Source organism: Monodelphis domestica, chromosome 2, assembly GCF_027887165.1.
Source record: "Monodelphis domestica isolate mMonDom1 chromosome 2, mMonDom1.pri, whole genome shotgun sequence".
Classification (NCBI taxonomy): domain Eukaryota; kingdom Metazoa; phylum Chordata; class Mammalia; order Didelphimorphia; family Didelphidae; genus Monodelphis; species Monodelphis domestica.
The window spans coordinates 527,258,239-527,282,015 of record NC_077228.1 but is presented as its reverse complement, the minus strand read 5'-3'; the positions used below and the strand labels follow the sequence as shown (position 1 = coordinate 527,282,015).

Sequence of the window (23,777 nt, the reverse complement as noted above, 5' to 3'; positions counted from 1 at the left end):
GTACCTTCTTTAGGAATGCTGAATCAATTAACAAGTGTCCTATTAAGGCAAGCATAGGGCAGCCAGGTGGTGTAATGGATAGAAAACCAGCCCTCAAGCCCTGATGGCCTGAGTTCTACCAGCCTCAGACAACCACTCTCTATGTGACCCTGAGCAAGTCACTTTACCTTCTTGGTCTCAGTTTCTTCATCTGTAAAATGATCTGGAGGAAGAAGTGACAAAGCACTCCAGTATCTCGACCAAGAAAAATCCCAAATGTGTTCCTAAAAACCAAGCACAACTCGACAACAACAAAAGGAGGAAGCACCAGAGGAGATGCCAGGCATATGAAAACCATAGTTCTTGCCCTCAAGGAGCTTATTTTATGTGGGGAGGTGACCAGTACATGTGTACATCCGTGTAAAATAGAGACAAGACGGGAGAGTGAGGCACTAAGATCATACGGAGGGATACAAGTGAAGGGAAAGATCTCGTGCTGAGCCTTGAAGAAAAATGGATATTCCACTAAGTAGATACGGAGAAAGTCCATCCCTGGAATGGAGACTGGAAATGAACTGCCAGTGTGAGTGTCTGGACCACAGAGAGCATGAAGAGGAGCACCATGTAAGAAGGCCAGTAATCGGGCAGGTTCATGCTGTAAAGAGCTTTAACGGCCAACTAAAGGGAGAAAAAATGTCGAACATCTCATTGGCCAGGCAGTCTTCCCCACCCAACTCACTGCATCTTAATGAGTGAGTGACTTCCTCTTTTTAGATCCTGAAAGAAACCAGATCGTTGAGGGCGACTTCCTGGCATGCGAAAGGAAAGGGAATTGAAACGGGGAAGGTTGGAGATCACTGAAAAATGGTTTGATTCATTGACAGCACAACTCACCAAAGATGTCCGGGGTGACAAAGTACTTTCCTCGCAATGATGCTCTGAGTAGGAGTAGGTCAGCCCAATTTTATGGAAAAGTAAACTGAGGCTCAGAGAAACAGGGACGTGCCTAGAGCAGAATCAAAACCCAAGTCTTCTGAGATGCCAATAGAGTGTGTCTCATGGGGAGAGAATGAGGAAGAGCCTTTCAGGTGTTTTCTCCTTAATCACCAACCAGACACTGAGAAGCCAACACTGAACTGTTAATATTCCAGGCACTGGAAGAGAACCAGTTTCAAAGGGCCCCCAAATGCCCTATTCTTAGCATCAGTAATTCCAAGCGAAGGTTCCAGGAAGCCTTAGATCTAGTCAGACTGGGTGGCTGGCTATAGAGGAGTGATTAGAAGAGCCTCTGTTCCACTAGTCTGACCACGTGCCGGCAAACCCACCATTATAAAGTCACTCATTTAGATTAAGTATTTCCCTTTCCAGGCTAATGATTCTGGGAGGGTTTAGAAATGGAAAATTTTGTACAGATGGGAAATTACTGACATTTCCTTGGTCATTTTTTTCTCAAGTTGTCACTAGCAATTTAGGGTAAATTAGTCTCAGATACTTTTAGTTTGGACCAAACCCCAGAATTCCGGCCATGGAAAGGACCTCAGCCATCTCATCCCACATTTCAGCCAAGGTAGTAACCCCCTCCATGGTGGGCCAGCTCCGCTCCAACACTTCCAAGGAAAGAGAGCTCCTCTCTTCCCAATGAAGAACACTAAGGGATCTGAAGAGGGTCTTTGTGTCTGGGGGACCATTCTAGATTCTGAGGACAGAAAGACAAAAATGAGGCTGGTTCTATTAGGAAAGTCAATGGGCGCATCTGTCTGTCTGTCTGTCTATTTTTAAAGGCAAGATAATTTTGGAGGGGGGACGTTAAAAACTAAAGGGGTCAGAAAAGACTCAGCTATCCTGAACTGAAAGGCACCAGAGAGCTCAGCTAGTTCAATTCCCTCAAGGTCTAGATGAGGAATGAGGCTCAGAGAGCTTAAGGAATTTGCCCATAGACACAGAGCAGTAAGAGGTAGCGCTGAGATTCAAACCCAAGCCTTCTGAGTCCAATCCAGTGCTTTCCACTGCACCTCTGCATCTACTGTTTCTCTGAGCTTCAAGACTGAGTCTCACGCTTTATCAGCTGGATTGCAAAAGAGGGGGAGGCTGTCAGACTAAATGAATGCAAACACCTCTGCCCAATCTATCGCCTCCAATACCCGCGAGGAATCTCACACGTCAGAGCTGCTCTGGATTGATCATGGAGGGATCCTATTGGTGAAGCAGCCAAGGGCTGAGCATTTCGCCCCGGATTCCACTCCTGAGACTCAGCAGGCACTTCCCTAGACGCTGCAGCCTCTACATCCTTAGCGGAGTCTCCTTATTTCAATGGCTCCCTAGTCAGAGAATGCTCCGTTTTTTCCTTGCCTGTCTAAAGCTCAATAAAAGCCCACTGGCCTGGACTTCATTGACATTAAACCTTTAGGAACCCAGATTTCACTCTGGAATCCCAAGGAGTAAAGAACGCCGCAGGGATGCTGAAAATGGCTCCTGACACTTTTTGTCCTAGCAAAGAACCAGAAACAAAGTCGATATCCTTAGTTTGGGGACTGGCAAAACTGTGGTACATGAACGCAGTGCAGCACACTAACGTAAATGTCGCTGTGCTGAACAAAAAGATCAGGGTGAAGAATTCAGGGAAGCATGGGAAGATTTGCCCGAACTGATGGAGAAAAAAATAAGTAGAACCAAGAAAACAATATACAGAATAACCATAATATAAATGAAGGAAAAAACAAAGAAATGAAAAACGTTCTGTGGAAACTATCTTCTTGTTCCTGGCACACGGTAGGTGCTTTACGGATGTGTACTGATTAAAGGACTCATGATGAAGAAATGCTACCTGACTCTTTGTCCTCAGAGTTCATTGGTTCTCTCTCAAACTAAAATATAATCACTCACTTTATTTTTCTTGCTTTTTCTGGGAAATATGGCTAATATGGAAATATGTTTTACATGATTTCACATATATAATTAATATTGTATTACTTTCCTTCTCAGTAGGTGGGGAAGGGATGGGAGGTAGGGGGAGAATTTGGATCTCAAAATTTAAAAAGAATGTTCAAATAAATAATATATTTAAAATATATTAAAATTTCTTAAAATTAAAAAAAAACCCTTACCATCTGTCTTAGAATCAATATTGTGTATTAGTTTCAAGGCAAAAGAGTGATAAGGGCTAGATGGTGGGGGTAAAATGCCTTGCCCAGGGTCACACAGCTAGGAAGTATCTGAGGCCAAATTTGTACCCAGGACCTTCTCTCTCTAGCTCTAGCTCTCAATCCACTGAGCTACCCAGCTGCCCCAAAATGTTCTTTAAAAAAAAAAAAAGATTGACTGATTGAAGAAGAGATGAGAATATGAACCCTGTTCCCTTCTTTGTTGAGGTGGGGTTCTATGGGTGTAAAATGCTTCCTATGCTGGTAGAATCAGAAGATGTTCTGGCTGGTTTTTCTGAGTTGCTTTTTTTCCCCCTTTATAAAATTCTTTGTAACACCAGATGGCCCTCTGGATAAGAGAGGCTATGCAAAATCAAGGCATCGATTAAAAAAAAAAAGACAACTGCTCCTGAGACACAAATTGTATAAACAACCAATAAAGGCAAATGGAACCTGTTATGGATGGGAGGGGGAGCCACCTGTATTCTAATTATAATCCTAGCCATAGGAGAAGAGAACATTAGTGCCAACCCCAAGAGTCCAAAGACCTGGATTTTAATCCTGACTCAGCCACATCTATAAAATGAAGGGAGAGGATCCGATGATCTTTCAGCTTCCATCTAGCTCTATCATCTTATGGCTTTGTGAGAGAGTCTGCAGAGGCTAGCGGCCTCCATCATTTCTGGAGGTCAAGCCCCAAAGATCCTCGATAGAGGAATGAAGCAAATTTCTAGCTCGGAGACTTGGGGAGTCGTGGCATTGCTTGCCTAAACATCACAAGGCAAACAGAGCTCCGGGATCCAGGTTCGACTCCTCTGGCCTGGCCCTTCTTCCAGTCCTGTGCCTTTCCTATTGTTCTCTAATCATTCCCATCTGGGTTTCATCCTCCTTATCAGATTATTTACAGTCAGACCTCAGAGACTGGGGCTTTTCCTTCTCCACTGAGACTAGAACAGGGCTGGGCCCTCAGGGGACTTCAGGGTACACTTCCTGGACTTCATCAACTGGACTCCTTCCTAGAATGACCACAACTGCATCACTGTTTAAAGACACAGATTCTGCTGGAGGAAACACACAAGTTATTTTTCTGTCTGGTTTAGTCTACGTAGAGGATGCAGGAGAGGTACTTAGTCAAGTCTCAATAACTACTTGCTGACTTGGGCTGGAATCTCATAAAAAGAAATATCTCGTGTTCCCGAACCACAAGTAGCTGCAGAGAAAAAGAGAAGAATGGCAAGTCATATGCACGTGAGCTGAGTGAATTAAACAGAACCAGGAAAATGATATACAGATGAAAAAGGACGTGTTAGTAGAGGCAGAAGGGAAGAAATGGGGGTGGAGTGGGGAACCAACACAGGAAAAAATCTAAGCAGTTTTTAAACATCTAATTTTTATTTAAATTTAAATAAATTTTTAAAATTTATTTTTTAATTTTAAATTAAATTTAAAATTTGTTTTTATTAAAATATTTTATTAATTATTAATTTAAATATTATTAAAATAAAATTAAATATAAAAATAAAAATTTTAAATTTTAAATTAAATTTTAAAAAATAGATTTTAAGTCTATTTTAAAAAATATTCAGGACAATTATGGAAGGGATGCGATAAAGCTGTCCAAGATTAAGTCTCATGAGAAACACAGATAAGCCATGGAAGGGAGAAAGGAAGAAGAGATGGAGAAATAAAGGGAGGGAGAGGAAGAGGGAAAGGGAACAGGTAGAGAAGGAGAAAGAAAAAGGGAAAGAGAGAGAGAAAGAAAAGGTGAAAGAGGAAAGAGGGAAGGAGAGAAAAAAAAGGAGAGAGGAAGAAGGAAGAGGGGAAGGGAAGGAGAGAGAGTTCCTGTGGTTGATATGGGCAGAAAAGATTTTTCCAAGAAAACATGCAGGGAAGTTAACAATGGGATCATTCAGAGCCAAGGGAGAAATGACAAGTAACCTTCCTCCTGGAATTAGTACCTTTTTCAGAAATAAGCCCATCTCCCTGTTGGGAACAAAGTGGCCTGCTCTGCCTTGCTGGAACATATTACATCTCCTAAATCTACCCTCTCAAAGGCTGATTATCTGTCTGGTGGAATAGAGTCTACATCTGTCCCTGATAACTTGTCCAAGTATTTTTGTTGTTTAGTCATTCTCAGTCATGTCCAGCTCTTCTTGATTCCTATTGGAGTTTTCTTGCCAAAGAACCTTCTCTGGTTCATTTGACATATGAAGAAACTAAGGCAATGAGGTTCAGTTGGCTTGAGCCAATAAATAGACAAGGAAAACTCAACTTCTTTTAGACTGTGAGGATGAAAATAGAAATGGAAGCTCCTAGAGGACAGGGACCGTTTCACTTTTATATCCCAGGAATGACAGCACTGATTAAGTACTTCCCAGGCACCAGGCTGCTTGCTAAGTCCTGGGACAGAAGGTATATATACACAGATCTTCATCAAGGAGGCCCTGGTAAGCCTGGTAAACAATCAGTGCTGAATGCTTGGCTGATTGATTGCATCCCCTGACATTAAGAACGGCTAAAAAAAAAGAAAAAGAAAACAAGAGGATAAATAGAAACAAAAAATTGGAAAATTAAAATGGACTTCAGTGAAAAAAAAAAAACGGCTAAATACTTCGAGTGAGCAGCTAGATGGCAAAGTGAGAATATCCCAAATGGAGTCCGGCTGACCTGAGTTCAAATTTGACCTCCCTTACTATTTGTGTGACTCTGCAAAGTCACTTAGCTCTGTTTATGTCAATTTCCTCATCTATGAAATGAGCCGGAGAGGGAAATGGCAAACCATTTTCATATCTTTGCCAAGAAAACCCAACCAGGGTCATGAAGAATTGGACATGACGGAAAATGACTTCAACAACAACAAAAATACTTTGACAACTTATCAGGCTCAGTTGTGAACAGCCCATTGTGACGCCATCAAAAAAGAGAAGAAAATAATATCTCTTGGCTATTCAGAAACTAGTTAACATAGAATTACCCGAGAATCCTTAATCTCTCATGGTCTCTCCCAGCTATTTGGCTAAGAGACCATTTCAGAATCTAAGAAATGAGAAAAGAGGGTAGTTTCAACCAATCAATTAATAAGCATTTGTTAAGTTTCTACTCTAGGGAAGGCATGGTGCTAGGGTCTGGGGACCCAAACACAGAAGTCAAATAGTCCCTGAACTTTAGGGGCTTAAGTTCTTTAGTTCAGTCTCTGGCAATAAAGGCTCCATACACTTTGGTTGACCTTGCCTTGAAGAGATCATACTTCTAATGGATCTACTGAGTATTTTCTGGGTAGACAGGAGTATTTCCTCATAGTCTCTAATGTCTCTTTTAACTTTATGATCCTGGAGCATGAACCTTAAATGTCTAGCTTCAGTCCCACTTCTTCATGAAGCCTTCTCTGACATCAGTCCCCACTGGACAGAAAGAAAGAGCATTCACTATCCTTTACCTATACATGCACTATGTCCATGGACCTACTATGCACCCAGAACTGGGCTAGGTGCTGGAAACAGAAGTATGGAAGGTCATTGTTCATCTCAAATGAGATAATGTGAGAGTAAAAGTTCTTTGTGAGCCTTTAAGGTGAAATAAATGCCAACCATAAGAATAAGTAAGTCTCCTCTCATCTCTATATCATGGTATACCATTCAGTTGGTCAAGAAATGTAGACCAAGCATGCCAAGCACTATGTCAAGCACTAGGGGTACAAAGAAAGGCAAAGAGTATGGTGCCCAGCACAGAGCAGGAGCTTAACAAATGTGTGTTGATTGTTTGAATGTTGACTGATATATTGGATGATGTTAAAAAAGGAAACAATGAAAATTTATAAATTTTTAAAAATATAATTAACTTTAAAAAAATCCCACCCCCTCCCCAAAGTTCTCTTAAGGTAATTTAAAAAAAATTAATTCAACTTTAAGTTCTATATGAATGCTAGACTGATTAAGGCTACTTAAGGTCACTCAGAGATGTGGCAAACAGAGGCTGTTGACCATAGACTCACCACTCTAACCAGCGTGAGCAGGATGATTGTCCTATTTTTCCACATCAAGCTGCCTTACCTGAGAGTTGACCAGACGAAAAGTTGTCTTCTTTCCTACATGCTCTTCATATTTCTTTGTGGGTGCCCCATTAAACCTCAAGACGGCATCATGATTGTCTGTAAACCACAGGAATATGGAAGAGACAGCTGAGTGAACTAAGAGACTGAGAAATGGAGCCAGAATACGCAGGAACAAGGAGATCATGAGTAGAGGACGGAGATGACTGGAATTTTCCATTTGTGTTGTCATGATAGCAACCACTAAAAATGTCTTAGGATCCCAGGACCAAAGAATGTTAGCGACACTAGATATCAGAGATGGCATCTAGTCCAACTCCCTCATTTTACAGACAAAGAGATTGAGTCCATGAGAACTGAAGTGATTTAGGATCAAAGGTTTAGAGCAGATAGAGACTTCCAAGTTGATCTAGTCCAATCCCTTAATTTTACAGATGGACAAACCAAGATCCAAAGACTCTAAGTGATTTTTCTGAGATTAGACAGCTAGCTAAAAAGCAATTCTAGGATTAAAATTTAGAGCCATTACTTAAATTTTTCTCTTGGGTTTTTATTATGAAGTTGAATATGAACATTTCCATTTAAAACAAAGAAAAAGGATTCTCTGTGAAAATATGACTATGTGTTGAGCTTTTTGTTTTTAAATGCATATTCAATTGACCATTTATAACACCTCCTAGCTTCTTTGATTTCCTTACTGAGGTTCCCTCTGCTCTCTGTTAAAAAACCTTCTCTGAGAAAATGATTTTTGTATTCAATGAATTATGTTTGAAATTGACTAAATAAAAATAATGTTTAAAAGGGAAAAAAACCTTCACTGACTGAACATATTCTTTTATAAACAATCTGTTCAAGAGGCTTCTAGGTGGTTCAATGGATTGAGAGCCAATCCTAGAGACAGGAGGTCCTAGGTTCAAATCTGGTCTCAGACACTTCCTAGCTGTGTGGCCCTAGGCAAGTCACTTAATCCCCATTGCCTAGTCCTTACTGCTTTTCTGACTTGGAACCAATACTTGGTATTGATTCTAGGATGGAGGGAAAGAGTTTCAAAAATAAAACTGTCATTATGTGCAAAGGGCTTTAAAAGAATGCATACCCTTTGATCCAGCCACAGTACTTCTGGGTTTGTACTCCAAAGAGATAATAAGGAAAAAGATTTGTGCAGGAATATTCATAGCTGTGCTATTTGTGGTGGCAAAAAACTGGAAAACGAGGGGATGCCCTTCCATTGGGGAATGGCTGAACAAATAGTGGTATCTGTTGGTGATGGAATACTATTGTGCTCAAAGGAATAATGAACTGGAGGGATTCCATGTGAACTAGGACGACCTCCAGGAAGTGATGCAGAGTGAAAGGAGCAGAACCAGGAGAACACTGTACACAGAAAGTGAAACATTGTGGAACTATCCAATGTGATGGACTTTGCTACTAGTAGCAATAGGACACTCCTGAAGGACTTATGGGAAAGAATGCTAACCACATTGAGAGAAAGAACTGTGGGAGTAGAAATGCAAAAGAACAAATGGCACCATCACTTATCACATGTATATATGGGCATGTGGTTTGGGGTTTGGGCTTTATACCAAAACGAATAATATGGAAATGGGTATCAAGGGACAACATTTGTCCAACCTGGTGGAATTGCTTGTCAGCTCTGGGAGGGGGGAGGGAAGAAAATGAATCATGGAAACATGGAAAAATATTTTCAAATAAAATAAATAAATAAAGCTGTCCATAAGCAGAGTTCACAGTTGCATATACAAATCCCCGTTGGGGGTTTTATTTATAGGTTGGAATATTTGTGTCTGTCAATGAAAGTTAAGTTCGTAGCACATTTCTGTAACTCATCTTGGCAGTTTATGTTTGTAAGCAAAGTCTGCTTGAGAAGGGAGGAACGTGTGATGTCATCACCTCTACTTAGCAGGGATCCCCAAATGGGCCCATTTCCCCACCCTCGCCCCTCCTTTGTGCTCCTGGGTTTGCCATGAGGGCTCTTTTCTTGGCTTCCCATTTAGAAAGGAAAAACAGAGACATGGCATCATCACCTGCTCTATTACCTCCCTTCCCTTAGCCCCATGTCTCTCTCTTTCTAAGATCATAGTTTCCCCATTAGTTATTTGCTTTGGCTTCAACCATTTCAATGAGTGATGAAAAACACATTCGCTAGAAATAAGACATTAAGCATAACCAGACACCCTGTGTTGTCCGCATTCTCTCAGTGCCATTTAAGACCTTGGATTTTTCATTTCTCTTTCTAATGGCAAAATGCACTTTTCAGAATGAAGTAAGGGATGCAGACTCTGGTAGAGGGAGAGTTGCATTGGAGTCAGGAAGACCCAGGTTCTAATCCTGCCTCAGACCCTTACATGCTGTGCTGCTCTGAGCAAGCCACTTAAATGCTCTTGACCTCAGTTTCCTCATCTGACCTCCCTTTTAGCTAGCACAAAAATCCACAATCCAGGGACAGCTAGATGACTCAGGAGATAGAGTGCCAGGCTGAAGTTGAGAGAACCTGGATTCAAATTTGGCCTAATTATGTGGTCCTGGACATGTCACTTAACCCCAACCGCCCAGCCCTTACTACTTTTCTGCTTTGGAACCAATATTTATATTGATTCTTAAATAGAATCAGTGTTTTTAAAAATCACTGATCCACTTGGCTGAAGATTGCTAATTGATTTCTAGGCAGCTCTAGTCATTTTCTTCAAGACTCCGGGCAAGTTTCCCCTTCTTCACGAAGTCTTTCCCAAACCCACTTAAGGCTAGTGCCTTCCCTCCAGGGCTCTAGAGAAGAATTTGCATGTGATCTCCCCTAGTGGAAGGTCAGCTCCTTGAGGGCAGGAATGTCTTGGTTTTCTCAACACTCAGTCCAGGATGGGGCCTCATACAGAGCTGACGCTCCAAGAGTACAAGACTGGGCTTGTTTAATTCCCTTAAGTGGAGCCTCAATTATCCAGGATGCCCGCCAGAGTTTAAACATCAGTTTTGCCTCCATTATTTCTTTCTGTCTTTTTTACCGGGAGGGTCCTGGAGTTGGGAGAGTACCTGAGCGATAATATTTTCTATCCCAACTCCGGAGAACCAAAGCCCAGAGAAAGCAAGTGATTTACCTGAGAGTGGCCGAGTCAGGATTAGAACCCAGGTTTCCCCGCTGCACCAGCTCCTCAAAGGGTCAACATCGCCAATGCGGGTGTAAAAAGGACCCACGTATTCAATGCTCACCTATCTCTGTACCCAAGTAGGATGCCTTCAGGGATCCGGCAGATGAGACGACGGCACACGTGCCCAGTCTTCCAAAGCTCTCCCGGATATTCTTGGGCGGGAGAGACTTTTCCCACTCGGACGTGTTGAAGGGGAAGTCAGTCCCCTGGATCATGGTGACTTTCACCCGATTGGCAAGCTGGCATAGCAAGCCACTGGTGCTGAGCTTCTCCACCTGGCGCGTTCCTTCAAAGGACACGTTGTATTTGTTCATGTGCAAATAGTTCTTCCGGACCTTCTGCAAGCGAGCAGGGAGGTTCTTGGAGGAACTGTCCTTATCCCAGACCTTGTAACTGAACTTGTCCACCTTGGGCCTGGGGCGGGGAACCTCGCTCTCTCTTTGGGGGCCCACCATGGCGGTGATGTTCACGGGCTTGGTTCTCAGCCTCCTAGACAAGTTTTCCAGGGTCCTGGGCAGCTGGAAGCCTTTGGAATCTAATCTAAAGGAAACAGAGTAGCCTTTCTTGGATTCATTCCATAGACAGATGGTGAGGAAGAGGAGGAAGGCCAAGAGCCCATACATAATCCTTCTGAAGAAGTTGATGTGGACCATTCTGGAGCGCACAGAGTCCCTGGGCACAGGGCAAGAAATCACGCCTAGAAATTGGAGAAGGAAAAAATAACAAAAAAGACATTCTCAGTCATGGAGGCACCCTCTGTGGTCACCCAAACAGACAGCACACTCGCCTCTCAGCCCTTATAGAGTAACAGGGAAGAAATCCCCAAAGATGTCAGCCTTAGACTTCTGAGGATGGGAAGGACAGTGGGAAGGGGAGAGTTAGCGGGTCGTGATAGAGATGTAAAAAAAAGAGGCAGCTAGATGGGTCAGTGGAGAGAGAGCCAGGTCTGGAGACAGGAGGTCTTGGGTTCAAATCTGGCTTCAGACATTTTCTAGCTAGGGATCCTGGGCAAGTCACTTAACCCCCACTGAGCCCTTATCACTCTTCTATCTTGGATCTAATACTTAGCATTGATTATAAGATGGAAGGAAAGGGTTTTTGAGAGACAGACAGAGCCAGAGAGGAGGAAGAGGAGGAGGAGGAGGCCAATAAAACTTTTAAAATGATACAGGAAAAAAAAAAGAAATTTAGAAGAATATACAAACAAAACAAGCAACATAAAGATGAGGGCAATTCTGTTACTACTTTATTTTTTCTACTGATACCTTTTAGGCTTCTTCCTATATTTCTTCCTCTTCCTCATCTCAGAGGACCATTTCTTATTTTTAAGAAATAATAAATTTTTAAAAAGGAACATGAGGAAGATAAAAATCAACAATATCATTTAACACATCAACAAAATCTGACGATATGCGCCAACTATGAACCCTGACTCGGGGCTGCAAAGGACTGGGATGGGGCGAGAGCATTTTGCACATCTTTTCTGGGTGTGTTCAGCCATTTTCAGACCTACCCAAATCTCTGTGACCTCATTTGGGGTTTTCTCGGCCAAGAAACTGAAGTGGTTGGCCATTTCCTTCTCCAGTTCATTTTACAGATGAAGAAATTGAGGCAAATGGGGTTGATGGATTTGTGCAGGGTCACACAGCGAGGCCAGATTTGAACTCAGGAAGAAGAGTCTTTCTGCCTCCAGGTCTGGCCCCTTATCTACTGTGCCTCCCAGCTGCCCCATTTCCTCTTTGGGACCAAACCTTTCCTCTGCCATTCATCTTTGATCCTTGTGGCGGGCTTGTCCTCACTTACAGGGCTGTGGTCATTAGACACATTGTTTTCCTGATTCTTGTTACTAACTGATTAAATTTAATCCATATTTCTGCCAAAAGTCCCCCCAGATTCTGCAGTCAAATTCACCAGGCTGTCTGCCATTCGTGCATCTCTATTAATTGAAATGGAAACTGTTTTGATGGCTATGGTGTTCATTTTCTAATAGGAAATGCCTGGAGGCTATTGAACCTTGCCACCCTTTTCTGGGTGCAGCCTGAGAGTCTCGAGCAGGGAGGACGCCTGCTCAGGTATCACCTGGATGTGATGATGGAAGAGGTGGTTTTTGAGGTTGAAATTCTAGGATTCTATAGTTGGCTACTGGACTGGCTTTTAAAACAGGAAGACCTGGGTTTGAGTCCTACCTCTGAAATTGACATCGACACCATTCATGACCATGGCTTTACTTCCTTGAGCCTCAGTTCCCTCCTGGGTAAAATGAGGAGACTGAATTAGGTCCCTTCCAACTCTAGATCAATGGTTCTATGTTCTAGGAATGTGAAGATTGTTTGAAACTAGTAGCTGAGCAATAAGCCAGTCTAATGGTAAGGACGTTGAAATTAGGGTTTATAGCATAGAAAACAAGCCTTGTTCCTCCAAAGCTCTGCCTCACCTTCTGTCTTAGAATCAATCCTGTATATTGGTTCTAAGGCAGAAGAGCAGTAAGGGCTAGGCAATGGTTAAGTGACTTGCCCAGGGTCACACAACTAGGAAGTGTCTGAGATCAAATTTGAACCCAGGACCTCCCGTCTCTAGGGTTAGGAGACTCTGGATGTACAATCCAATATATCATGCCATACTTGGTTGATGGGCAAATTATTTTTAATGAGCTGAGCTTCCTCCCCCCTCCTTTTTCTTCTTTGTTTGAAAGGATGGTCCTCTGGGAGGAAAAGGGGAAAATATAAATGGTAGCAGTTAAATTTTTAAAAATAAATACAAGAGGGGATAGCTAGACGGCTCAGTGGATTTGAAAGTCAAGCCTGCAGACGGGAGGTCCTGGGTTCAAATCTGATCTCTTCCTAGCCATGTAATCCCCATTTCCCCAAAACCTTTCCCTTGCTTCTGCCTTGGAACCAATACCCAGTATTTAGCCTAAGACAGAAAGTATAGATTTCAAAGGTAAATAAACAAACAAATAAATACAAGAGAATCTCTTACTGGCAATGCTGGCAGGAACCGGTAAATCAATGGGGTGGCCTTGAACCATCTCGCTGGACATTGGAACAACATGCTATTTTCTCCATATTTATTGTGTAATTATTTAGGAGCTTTGAGTACTTTGAACTCAAACAGTGTCTCCTACATTGAGCTCAGAGCTCTAAGAGAAACCCCCGGCTAAAAGTCATGGGATCCAAGCAGCCACCCTGGCCTTCCTCAGAATGTGAAGGAGGCTGTTGTCTCTTCCCTTGTGCAATGGGAAGGCTCTGATGCGGCCAAACTCTTCCCAGCCCCCCCTTTCCCTAGCACCTCCCTCCCTCCTACTGATTATCTCCGCTTGTCCTGCCCGAGTCTCGCTTGCATGAAGCCACTTGCCACGGCCACCCTCCCTACACTGTGAGCTCCTTGACGGCAGAGACCGTCTCGAGCATTTCTCTGCATCCCCGGTCCTTAGCACAGCGCCCAGCACACAGAAGATGCTTCATTAATTCTAGTTGAACGACTGACGGATGAGGTTGGCTCAGATGGCCTCAAGATCCTTCCCAGTGGTGTGACCCTGGCCAAGTCACTTGACCCCCCCTTGCCTAGCCCTTCCCTTCTTCTGCCTCAGAACCAATATATAGTATGGATTCTAAGGTGGAAGGTGAGGGCTAAACAAATGAAAGATCCTTTCCAGCCCTAGATCAGGCTCCCCTGACTTCACTGGACCTCCGTTTCCTCATCTGTAAGAAGAAGGGGTTGAGCTAAGTGACGTTGAAGGTCTCCAGACATCTGCCATCCCATGCCCTGGGTCTGATCCTGGCTCTGACTTTGGGAAGCCATCCCTGGAGCTGTCGGGGCCCGTCTGGCGCTGGAGTCGCGATCTTTGGCCCTAAAAAGGCGTCCTGAGGCGGAGCCCCTCCGCGGGGGGCTGTGAGGGGATAAACTGTCTGGCAGCCAGAAAGGGGTGCCGACATAGAGCAGGAGGACATCCTGAGCGTCGTCACGATCGCTCTGAGGAGCGCCCCTTCCTCTGCCACCATCTTATGTCAGAAGCAACCGCGTCGGCCCCAGGAGGTCAACAGGAGACCGGCGAGGGGGTGCCCTGCGCTGCTTGGAGGCTGATGGGCCGTCGTGCTTCTGACCGAAGGAGGCGGCGTGGAACAAGGGGGGAGGGCGCCCTGGAAATCTACGGACTGAGAATTTCCTGCTCCTCGTCTCCCGAGATCCCCCAATAATCAAGGAGTTCCCCGTGGTTGTGGGGTGTGCCGGGCAGAGATGCAGCAAAGGGAAGGAGCCGCTTTGGGCAGGGGGTGGGCATGGCCCTGAAAGAGATGTCTGCCTTCGGGGGGATGAGGGGGATGCGCCGGGAAACGAGAGAACGTGAGAGAGCCGTTCTGGGAAGCTGGGAACGTGGAGTCTTAACCCCAGAAGAGGAGCCGGACGGGCCTGAAGGACCACCACTGGGGAGCGTGCGCAGGGACGGGAGGAAGCCCGAGCCCGAGCTGCCCACCAGAGACAGTCAGGGAGAGGCTCTCTCTGCAGTCCGCAGAGCCCGGTGCCGGGAGCCCGTTACCTGCGGTGGGTTAGTGCCCTCAGACCAGCAGCCATGAGCTCACAGCCTCACGAGTGGGCAGGCGACGCTTGGAAGGCGGCTGGCTTCTCCATCCGCCCTTGACGGGGACCATTCCGGCAGAAGTCTCTGGAATTGGAGATGAGAGAAAACGAGTGAGGCGTCCTGGCCGGCTCCTGGGAAGGGGAAGTGCGGCTGGCCCGGAGCGGGCGGCAGGTGCTCGCACCGACTCAGAGAACAGGATTAAACATTAACAGCATCCTCGTGATGGTTTCGACTCTTTGGGTTGTCCAAAGGGGACAGACTTGGCGTCTGGCATAACTCCTATCAGCTGGAGAGGCTGATGCAACGGACAAAAGAGATCACATAGACTGCATTTTTTTCTTCTTTTTAGACCTTTACCATATACTATGTATTGGTCCTAAGGCAGAAGAGTGGTAAGGGCTGGGCAATGGGGCAGGGGGTAAGTGACTTGCCCAGGGTCACCGAGCTAAGAAGTGTCTGAGGCCACATTTGAACCCAGGACCTCCCATCTCTGGGACTAGCTCTCAATCCCCTGAGCCATCCAGCTGCCCCCTGCATTTTCTTTTTTTTTTAACCTCTCACCTTCCATCTTTGAATCAATGCTGTGCATTGGTTCCAAGACAGAAGAGCAATAAGGGCTAGGCAATGGGGGTAAAACAACTTGCCCAGAGTCACATAGCTAGCTAGATAAGTGTTTGAGGTCAAATTTGAACCCAAGATCCCCTCGCTGTAGGCTTGGCTCACAATCCACTGAGCCACTTTGCTGTCCCTAGAATGCATTTTCACAGACACATTTTAATTAAATTAAAATAGTTAATTAAGTTAGATAATTAATGTATTTAAATTAAAATATTAAGGCAAGAGCGCTATAATAATACTAGCTAAAATGATAGAGACTATTATAATAAATAATATTTAAAATTATATTATATATAGTAAAATTAAAATTAAATGTGTGAAAATAAAACATACATATGTAAAATAGCATATATTATGTCTAAATAGCAATGTATTATATAAAATATAATAATAACAGAATAACAGAAAATAATAATAAACTTTTAGGTTCACCAAACTTCAAATATATTATTTAACTTGATTCTCTTCACAATTCTATGCTATGGCGTAATTCAATTTTTAAAAATAATGTCCAAGAAACACCTTGCCTTCTGTCTTAGAATTGGTATTTAATGACATGTAAAATCCAGGGGAATTGCTCGTTGATTGTGGGAGGGGAGTGGGAGGAGGGGAAGGAAAGAAACGGAATCATGGAAAAACATTCTAAATTAATTAATTAAATTACATTTCTCAAAAATTAAAAAACCCTGCTATTTAAGCATTGGCTCCAAGAGAGAAAAGGAGTAAGGGCTAGGAAAACAGGGCCAAGGGGTTTGCCCAGGGTCCCACAGCTAGGAAGTATCTGAGGTCAGATTTAAACCCAGGATCTTCTCTCTCCAGACTCTATCCACTGAGTCACCTAGCCACCTCTATTACCTCCATTTTAAAGATAAGGAAACTGAGGCAAACAGCGGTTAAGTAACTTGCCTAGGTGGCATGCAGCTGTCATATACCTGAGGCAGGACTCAAACTCAGGTCTTCCTGATTCCAAAGTCAGCACTACCCATTGTACCACCTTACTGCTTCCATTATGGCACACCAAGTTCATGTTCCTCTTTAACACCTAATTCCAATACTTAATCATGGCATCAAGCCAGCCTTGGATTCCTCAAGTTTGCATTGGCAGGACTTACGGTTCTGCACATAAAATCCCAAAGGACCCCTCGCACTGCACAATGTAGGTGGAATTGCCTCTTTCCTCTTCCCTAGAGTGGGGGGTGAGATAAAAGTTCTGACCAAAGGCTTTTCTCATTAGCCACCTCATCCCACCTCCACCTCTTCTAACCTCCATCCATCTCTTTCTGCTAAGATTCACAATGATCAGTCTAAAGATCCAGAGAGAGCGAGGCATATAAAGTGGATGGGGAGTAAGGAAGATTCCAGGTTCAGATTCCATCTCAGACCCTGCCCACCTCTGGAACCCTACGCTGATCACTTGGCTTCCCATTGTGGTATAATCCCTGAAGATTCTAACTTTGAATCGAATTTCTTTTTTTTTTAATGTTCTTCAATTAGTCAATTTAGAAGATCATTCCTTGGTTACAAGAATCATATTCTTTCCCTCTCCTACCCACACCCCTTCTTATAGTTGACATGCAATTCCACTGGGTATTACATGTGTCCTTGATCAGAACCCATTTCCATGTTGTTGATTGCATTAGGGTGATCATTTAGAGTCTCCATCCCCAATCATATCCCCCTTGAACCATGTATTCAAGCAGTTGTTTTTATTCTGTATTTCTGCTCCCATAGTTCTTCCTCTGAATGTGGATAGTGTTCTTCCTCATAAATCTCTCCGAGTTGTTCATGATCACTGCATTGCTGCTAGTAGAAAAGTCAGTTACATTCGATTGTGCCACAGTGTACAGTCTCTGTGTACAATGTTCTCCTGGTTCTGCTCCTCTCACTCTTCATCACTTCTTGGAGGTCTTTCCAGTTCACATGGAATTCCTCCACTTTATTATTCCTTTTAGCACAATAATATTCCATCACCAACAGACACCATAATGTGTTCAGCCATTCCCTAATTGAAGGGCATCCCCTCATTTTCCAATTTTTGGCCACCACAAAGAGCGCAGCTATGAATATTCTTGTACAAGTCTTTCCTTATTATCTCTTTGGGGTACAAGTCCAACAGTGCTATGGCTGGATCAAAGGGCAGACAGTCTTTTATCGCCCTTTGGGCATAGTTCCAAATTGCCCTCCAGAATGGTTGGATCAATTCACAACTCCACCAGCAATGAATTAATGTCCCTACTTTGCCACATCCCCTCCAGCATTCATTACTTTCCTTTGCTCTCATGTTAGCCAATCTGCTAGGTGTGAGGTGATACCTCAGAGTTGTTTTGATTTGTATCTCTCTGATTATAAGATATTTAGAACTTTTTCATGTGCTTATTAATACTTTAGATTTCTTTATCTAAAAATTGCCTATTCATGTCCCTTGTCCATTTATCAATTGGAGAATGGCTTGATTTTTTGTATAATTGGTTTAGCTCTTCATAAATTTGAGTAATTAGACCTTTGTCAGAGGTTTTTGTTATGAAGATTTTTCCCTAATTTGTTGTTTCCCTACTAATTTTGGTTACATTGGTTTTGTTGGTACTCTTGCTTGGTCTTAAAATCTTTCCTTTCCCACAGGTCTGACATGTATGCTTTTCTGTGTTCACCTAATTTACTTATAGTTTCCTTCTTTGTATTCAAGTCATTCACCCTTTCTGAGTTTATCTTGGTGTAAGATGTGAGGTGTTGATCTAAACATAATCTCTCCCATACTATTTTCCAATTTTCCCAGCAGTTTTTATCAAATAGTGGATTTTTGTCCCAAAAGCTGGGGTCTTTGTGTTTGTCATAAACTGTCTTGCGGAGATCACTTGCCCCAAGTCTATTCCACTTTTTCTCTCTTAACCAGTACCATATTGTTTTGATGACCACTGCTTTATAGCATAGTTTGAGATCTGGTACTGCAAGTTCTCCTTCCTTCCATTTTTTTCATGATTTCCCTGGATATGCTTGATCTTTTGTCCTTCCAAATGAACTTTGTTATGTTTTTTTCTAATTCAGTAAAAAAGTTTTTTGGTAGTTCAATGGGTATGGCATTAAATAGATAGATCAGTTTGGGTAGGATGGTCATTTTTATTATGTTAGCTCATCCTACCCATGAACAGTTAATGTTTTTCCAATTGCTCAAGTCTAGTTTTAATTGTGTGGAGACTGTTTTGTAGTTCTGTTCATATAGTTCCTGTATTTGTCTTGGCAGATAGATTCCTAAGTTTAAATCCAATTTCTGATAAGAATCATCTCTATAAAACACAGAAGAAAAACAATTATTTGATCACATTGGTTGATGGGGATATGATTGGGGATGGAGACTCTAAGCGATCACCCTAGGACAAATATTAATAATATGGAAATAGGTCTTAATCAATGACACATGTAAAACCCAGTAGAATTGCTCATTGGCTACAGAAGAGGGGTGGGTGGAGGGGAGGGAAAGAATATGAATCACGGAACCATGGAAAATATTCTAAATTAATCAATTAAATAAAATTTTTTAAAGAATCATCTCTATAACTTCAGATAAGTCCCTTTCCCATCCCTGAGCCTCAATTTCCTATCCTGTAAAATGAGATGATTGGACTAGATGGACCCTAAAGCTCCTTGTACTTCCAAATCTATATTCCTAGGTCTTCCAAAAGAACAAGCACCACATAAGGGCAACTGCAAACTGCTCTAATCTCACACATTAGTAGTTATCATTTTGAGGAATCTTTCAAAGAACTGGGACAAATACATGAAAAATGCACCATGGCTCTGAGGAGAAAAATAAAGCACAAAAACTCCCAACCAGCACCTAGATAGTTAATGACTCAGCATCATTTACCTCCTACGACAGGATGCTGCTGGAACACGCAGTGGCATTTTCTATCTGAGGCTTTGGAGTTAACTGAAATTTGGAGATAACTGGAGATAACTGAAATTCTTAACTAATATGAAATCTGGATTCTCCTCTTAGTATTTTTTTTAAACCCTTACCTTCCGTCTCGGAGTCAATACTGTGTATTGGCTCCAAGGCAGAAGAGTGGTAAGGAAGGGCTAGACAATGGGAGTCAAGTGACTTGTCCAGGGTCACACAGCTAGTGAGTGTCTAAGATTAGATTTGAACTTGGGTCTTCCTGACTCCAGCTCCAGGGCTCTCTCCACTGCACTGCCTATTGTTGTATTGTTCTATTGTACTCAAAGAGGACCCAAATGATGCCATGATGTCTTTTTTTTTAACCCTTACTTTCCTTCTTAGAATCAATACTGTGTATTGCTTCTAACGCAGAAGAATGATAAGGACTAGGCAATGGGGGTTAAGTGACTTGCCCAGAGTCACACAGCTAAGAAGTATCTTTTTTTTAAATCCTTACTTTCCATCTTGGAATTAATACTGTTATTGGTTCCAAGGCAGAAGAGTGGTCAGGGCTAGGCAGTGGGGTGAAGTGACGTGCCCAGGGTCACACAGCTGGGAAGTGTCTGAGGCCAGATTTGAACCCAGGACCTCCAGTCTCTAGGCCTGGCTCTCAATCCACTGAGCTACCCAGCTACCCCCAACCTCTTAGTATTCTTAACAGCTAATTCCTGATCAAGCCCAAGAATGTGCTGTGTTTGAGCTCTCTGCTGAGCTCTGGGAGCATAGGAAGAAGGCAAGAGAGGCTCCCTGATCTCAAGGAGCTTCATTCAATTCCATTTCATCCTATGCCACACAGCGCACTGGGGCCATGTTTGCACTGGAGGAACAAAGCATTTAGGGGATGCAGCCTACTTTATAAGATAACTTCATTAAGCAAAGTCAATCAGTCAGACACTTACTAGCTGTGTGACCCTGGGCAAGTCACTGAATTCTCTTTGCCTCAGTTTCCTCATCTATAGAATGAACCATAGAAGGAAATATCAGACTATCCTGGTATCTTGGCCAAGAAAATCTCAGATGGAGTCATGAAGGATCAGACAAGGGTCTGACAACCACAGCTAAACTGTACAACTTTTCCATATTGACCAATAAGTTGATATCCTACTGGAGAAATTGACCTATAACCTTTTTAATGTTCTTTCTATGAATGAAAGCAAAGCTATAAAAGGACTTGCAGTTGTAGGTGGGGGTCTCCATCATAAGACAAGCAAGTTGACTGGATTGCCTTTGTCATAGGTGCAAAGACTCTTCAACAACAACAAAAAAAACTCACCTTACATCTTAGAATCAAGGCAGAAGAGCGGTAAAGCCTAGGCAATGGGGGTTAAATGACTTGCCCAGGGTCACACAGCTAGGAAGTGTCTGAGGCCACATTTGAACCCAGGACCTCCCATCCCTAAGCCTAGGCCATCCAGATGCTCTACTCCAAAGCTCTTTTAAAAGGTCCATCACTGTGAGTTTTAGTGTGGACAAACCCAAGGAAACAAAATTCCCCTCCAGCTCCTCTGATTTGACTTCATCATTAGGTCTTCAGCGGATGAGAACAAAAGACAAAGTCAAATGATAATGAGAAGAAAGGGCATAAAGATCTATTTCAGGACCCTCAAGATCAAAGGATCTTATGTGTTGGATGATAGCAATGAATCCTGGCCTTGGAGGCAGGAAGACTTGAGTTCAAATCCTCCCTCATTCACTTACTAGCTTTGTGATCCTGAGTTAAGTCACTCAACTCTTTTATGACTCAATTTTCTCATCTTTAAAACAAGAGGGGACTGGATTTGATGACCTATATGGTCCTTTCCAGCTCTAAAACCAGGTTCTTATGTTCTATTGTAATTAATGAACCTTAACCTCTCTGGGTCTCAGTTTCTTCATCTCTAATGATGGTGTGGGGCTCAATTGCTTCTAATTTCCCTTCCAGCTCTTTTGATTGTATATGTCTGTGTGCCCTTAGATCTTCAGCTGGTGAATGAGGGAGGATTTGAACTCAAGTCTTCCTGCCTCCAAGTCCAGGATGCATTGCTATCATCCAACGCATAAATGGAAAGAAGGAGGAAAGGCATAGTGTATGAAATTATTGAATCTCCAATCTAACTTGCTAGAACAACTTGTTGCTTTCTCAAAGCAGGAAATGGGCAAAAGCAAATGTGAAAGTTTGCCAGGAAGTTTCACTGAAGCAAAACCATCCACAACCTTCTGGGTAATCATGGCTGCAATCTAGACGCCACACGCTTCCTCTCCCCGGCACCGAACGAAATAGACTACATCAAAGGAGCATAAAAATCACCTTTGGAGGAACAGAAGGACACCCCAGTACTCCCAGTACTCCACTGAGGCAAGAGGTACGTGGGGTTTGAACATTTCCACACTATAATAAGGAGGAAAAGCTTGCACAGAAAAGTGAACTGAGCCGCCCTTCCCCCACCCCACCTCCCCCACTAAACCAGAGTGAGCTACCTGAGCACTCACCGGGACAACGAGTGAATGGGGAACGTCTCTGTCTGGGGGGGCACTCCAGGGTCCTTGGGATCTGGGGACTGCCAGGAAAAAAGTCTCAGGGCAGTTTCACTGGAGAATCCAGCTCTTCAGCGGAGCTGTACTTGGGGCGGCTGCGCTGAACATCTCCGCGGAGCTAAACACCAGGGGTGGATCACGCGCTGATTATCTGGGCGGAGCTGAACTCCTGGGCAGTGTGGCTGTGATCAGGGACACAGCGGTCTAAGAAACCTCGGAGGCTGGGAAGAACTAGCCTGAAGCAACCGAAATTCACAGAAAAACCGTCCATATAACCCAGATCCCAGACCAAAAAGGAAAGGGGAATAAAACCACCAAAGGGATGGCTCACATGGCCCAAAATCAAGCCTCCAGGAAGAAAGGGAAAAAAGTGACTATTGAAAACTTTTATGGTGGAAGTATCCAAGGAAAAGAGGAGAATGAGGAGGAAATCCAAAAAAATTCAGAACACGCCTCTCAAAATGGAAACTATCAACAAGCTCTGGAAGATCTCAAACTGGAACTTATCCAAAAGATGGAAACCTGGAAAGAAAAATGGGAGAAAGAGATCAGCTGTATGACAGATAAGAATGCTCAATTGGAAAAAGAACTCGAAGCATCCAACAGAAGGGCAGACAAGGCTGAAAAGCAAAACCAGTCCCTAAAGACCAGAATTAAGCACCTCGAAGAAAGTGAGATGATAAAACAGCAAGAATCAATAAAGCAAACCCAAAAAATTAATGAATTAGAAGAAAACATAAAATATCTCACTGAGAAGGTCACAGATCTGGAAAACAGAGGGAGAAAAGAAAATCTCCGAATTATCGGTCTCCCAGAAAAACCAGAGATAAACAATGAACTCGATATTATTCTACAGGAGATTATAAAAGAAAATTGCCCTCACATTCTGGAGCAAGGGGGCAAAGTAGAAATAGAAAGGATTCATAGAACACCTTCTATACTAAATCCCCAAAAGACAACGCCTAGGAATGTAACTGCCAAATTCAAGAGCTTCCAAGTAAAGGAGAAAATCCTACAAGAAGCCAAGAAGAAGAGCTTCAGATATAAGGGGTCTCCCATAAGGATCACACACGACTTAGCAGCTAACACACTAAGAGACCGCAAAGCATGGAACACGATATTTAGAAAGGCAAGAGAGCTGGGTCTCCAACCAAGAATCAACTACCCAGCAAAACTGACTATATACTTCCAGGGAAAAGTATGGGCATTCAACAAAATAGAAGATTTCCAAGCATTTGCTAAGAAAAGACCAGAGCTCTGTGGAAAGTTCGATATCCAAGCACAGAAAGCAAGAGAAACATGAAAATGTAAATATTAAAGAAAGGGAAAAGGAGATAAATCTTATCTTTTTCTTTAAGTCAAACTCTCTTCTACAAGGACTACATTTACATCAAATTATATATATTAATATGTGGGGAAAATGTTTTGTGTAACTCTCATAAATTGTATCATCATAAGAGTAGTTAGAAGAAACATGCATAGGGAAAGATTGGGGCATTAAGAAGATTTGGGGAAAGTTGGGGCAAAGAAAGGAAAAGGGAGGGGGGAACCGCGATAATACTAAGATTAACTTCAAGAAATAGGGGGGGAATCAATAGAATAATCTTTCCCATATAAAGATACACATGGGGAGGGGAGGGGAAGAACTCTCATATGAGAAGGAGAGGAAGAGAGCGTGAAGTGGAATTACTTAAACCTTACTCTCAGTGAAATCAAATCTGAGAGGGAAGAACATCTAGATCCAGTGGGATCCTGAATTCTATCTTATCCATTAGGGCAAGAAAGAAAGGAAAATCAAGGAGGGGGA

At 43.0% G+C, this 23,777-nt stretch overlaps 1 protein-coding gene across 9 annotated transcripts in view; it reads right to left on the bottom strand.

The window, feature by feature from the left end:
• ST6GAL1 (ST6 beta-galactoside alpha-2,6-sialyltransferase 1) overlaps nucleotides 1-23,777 on the bottom strand; it is a 148,199-nt gene that overhangs the window by 15,603 nt on the left and 108,819 nt on the right. For 4 of the 9 annotated variants that reach the window (XM_056814084.1, XM_056814082.1, XM_056814083.1 and 1 more), the window contains 4 exons: nucleotides 14,863-14,988; nucleotides 12,515-12,578; nucleotides 10,390-11,025; nucleotides 7,169-7,266 (listed from right to left, as the gene is read on the bottom strand). In XM_056814084.1, the coding sequence (XP_056670062.1) occupies nucleotides 7,169-7,266; nucleotides 10,390-11,025; nucleotides 12,515-12,548 (768 nt within the window). In that variant the 5' untranslated portion in view covers nucleotides 12,549-12,578; nucleotides 14,863-14,988. 9 annotated transcript variants of the gene reach the window in all.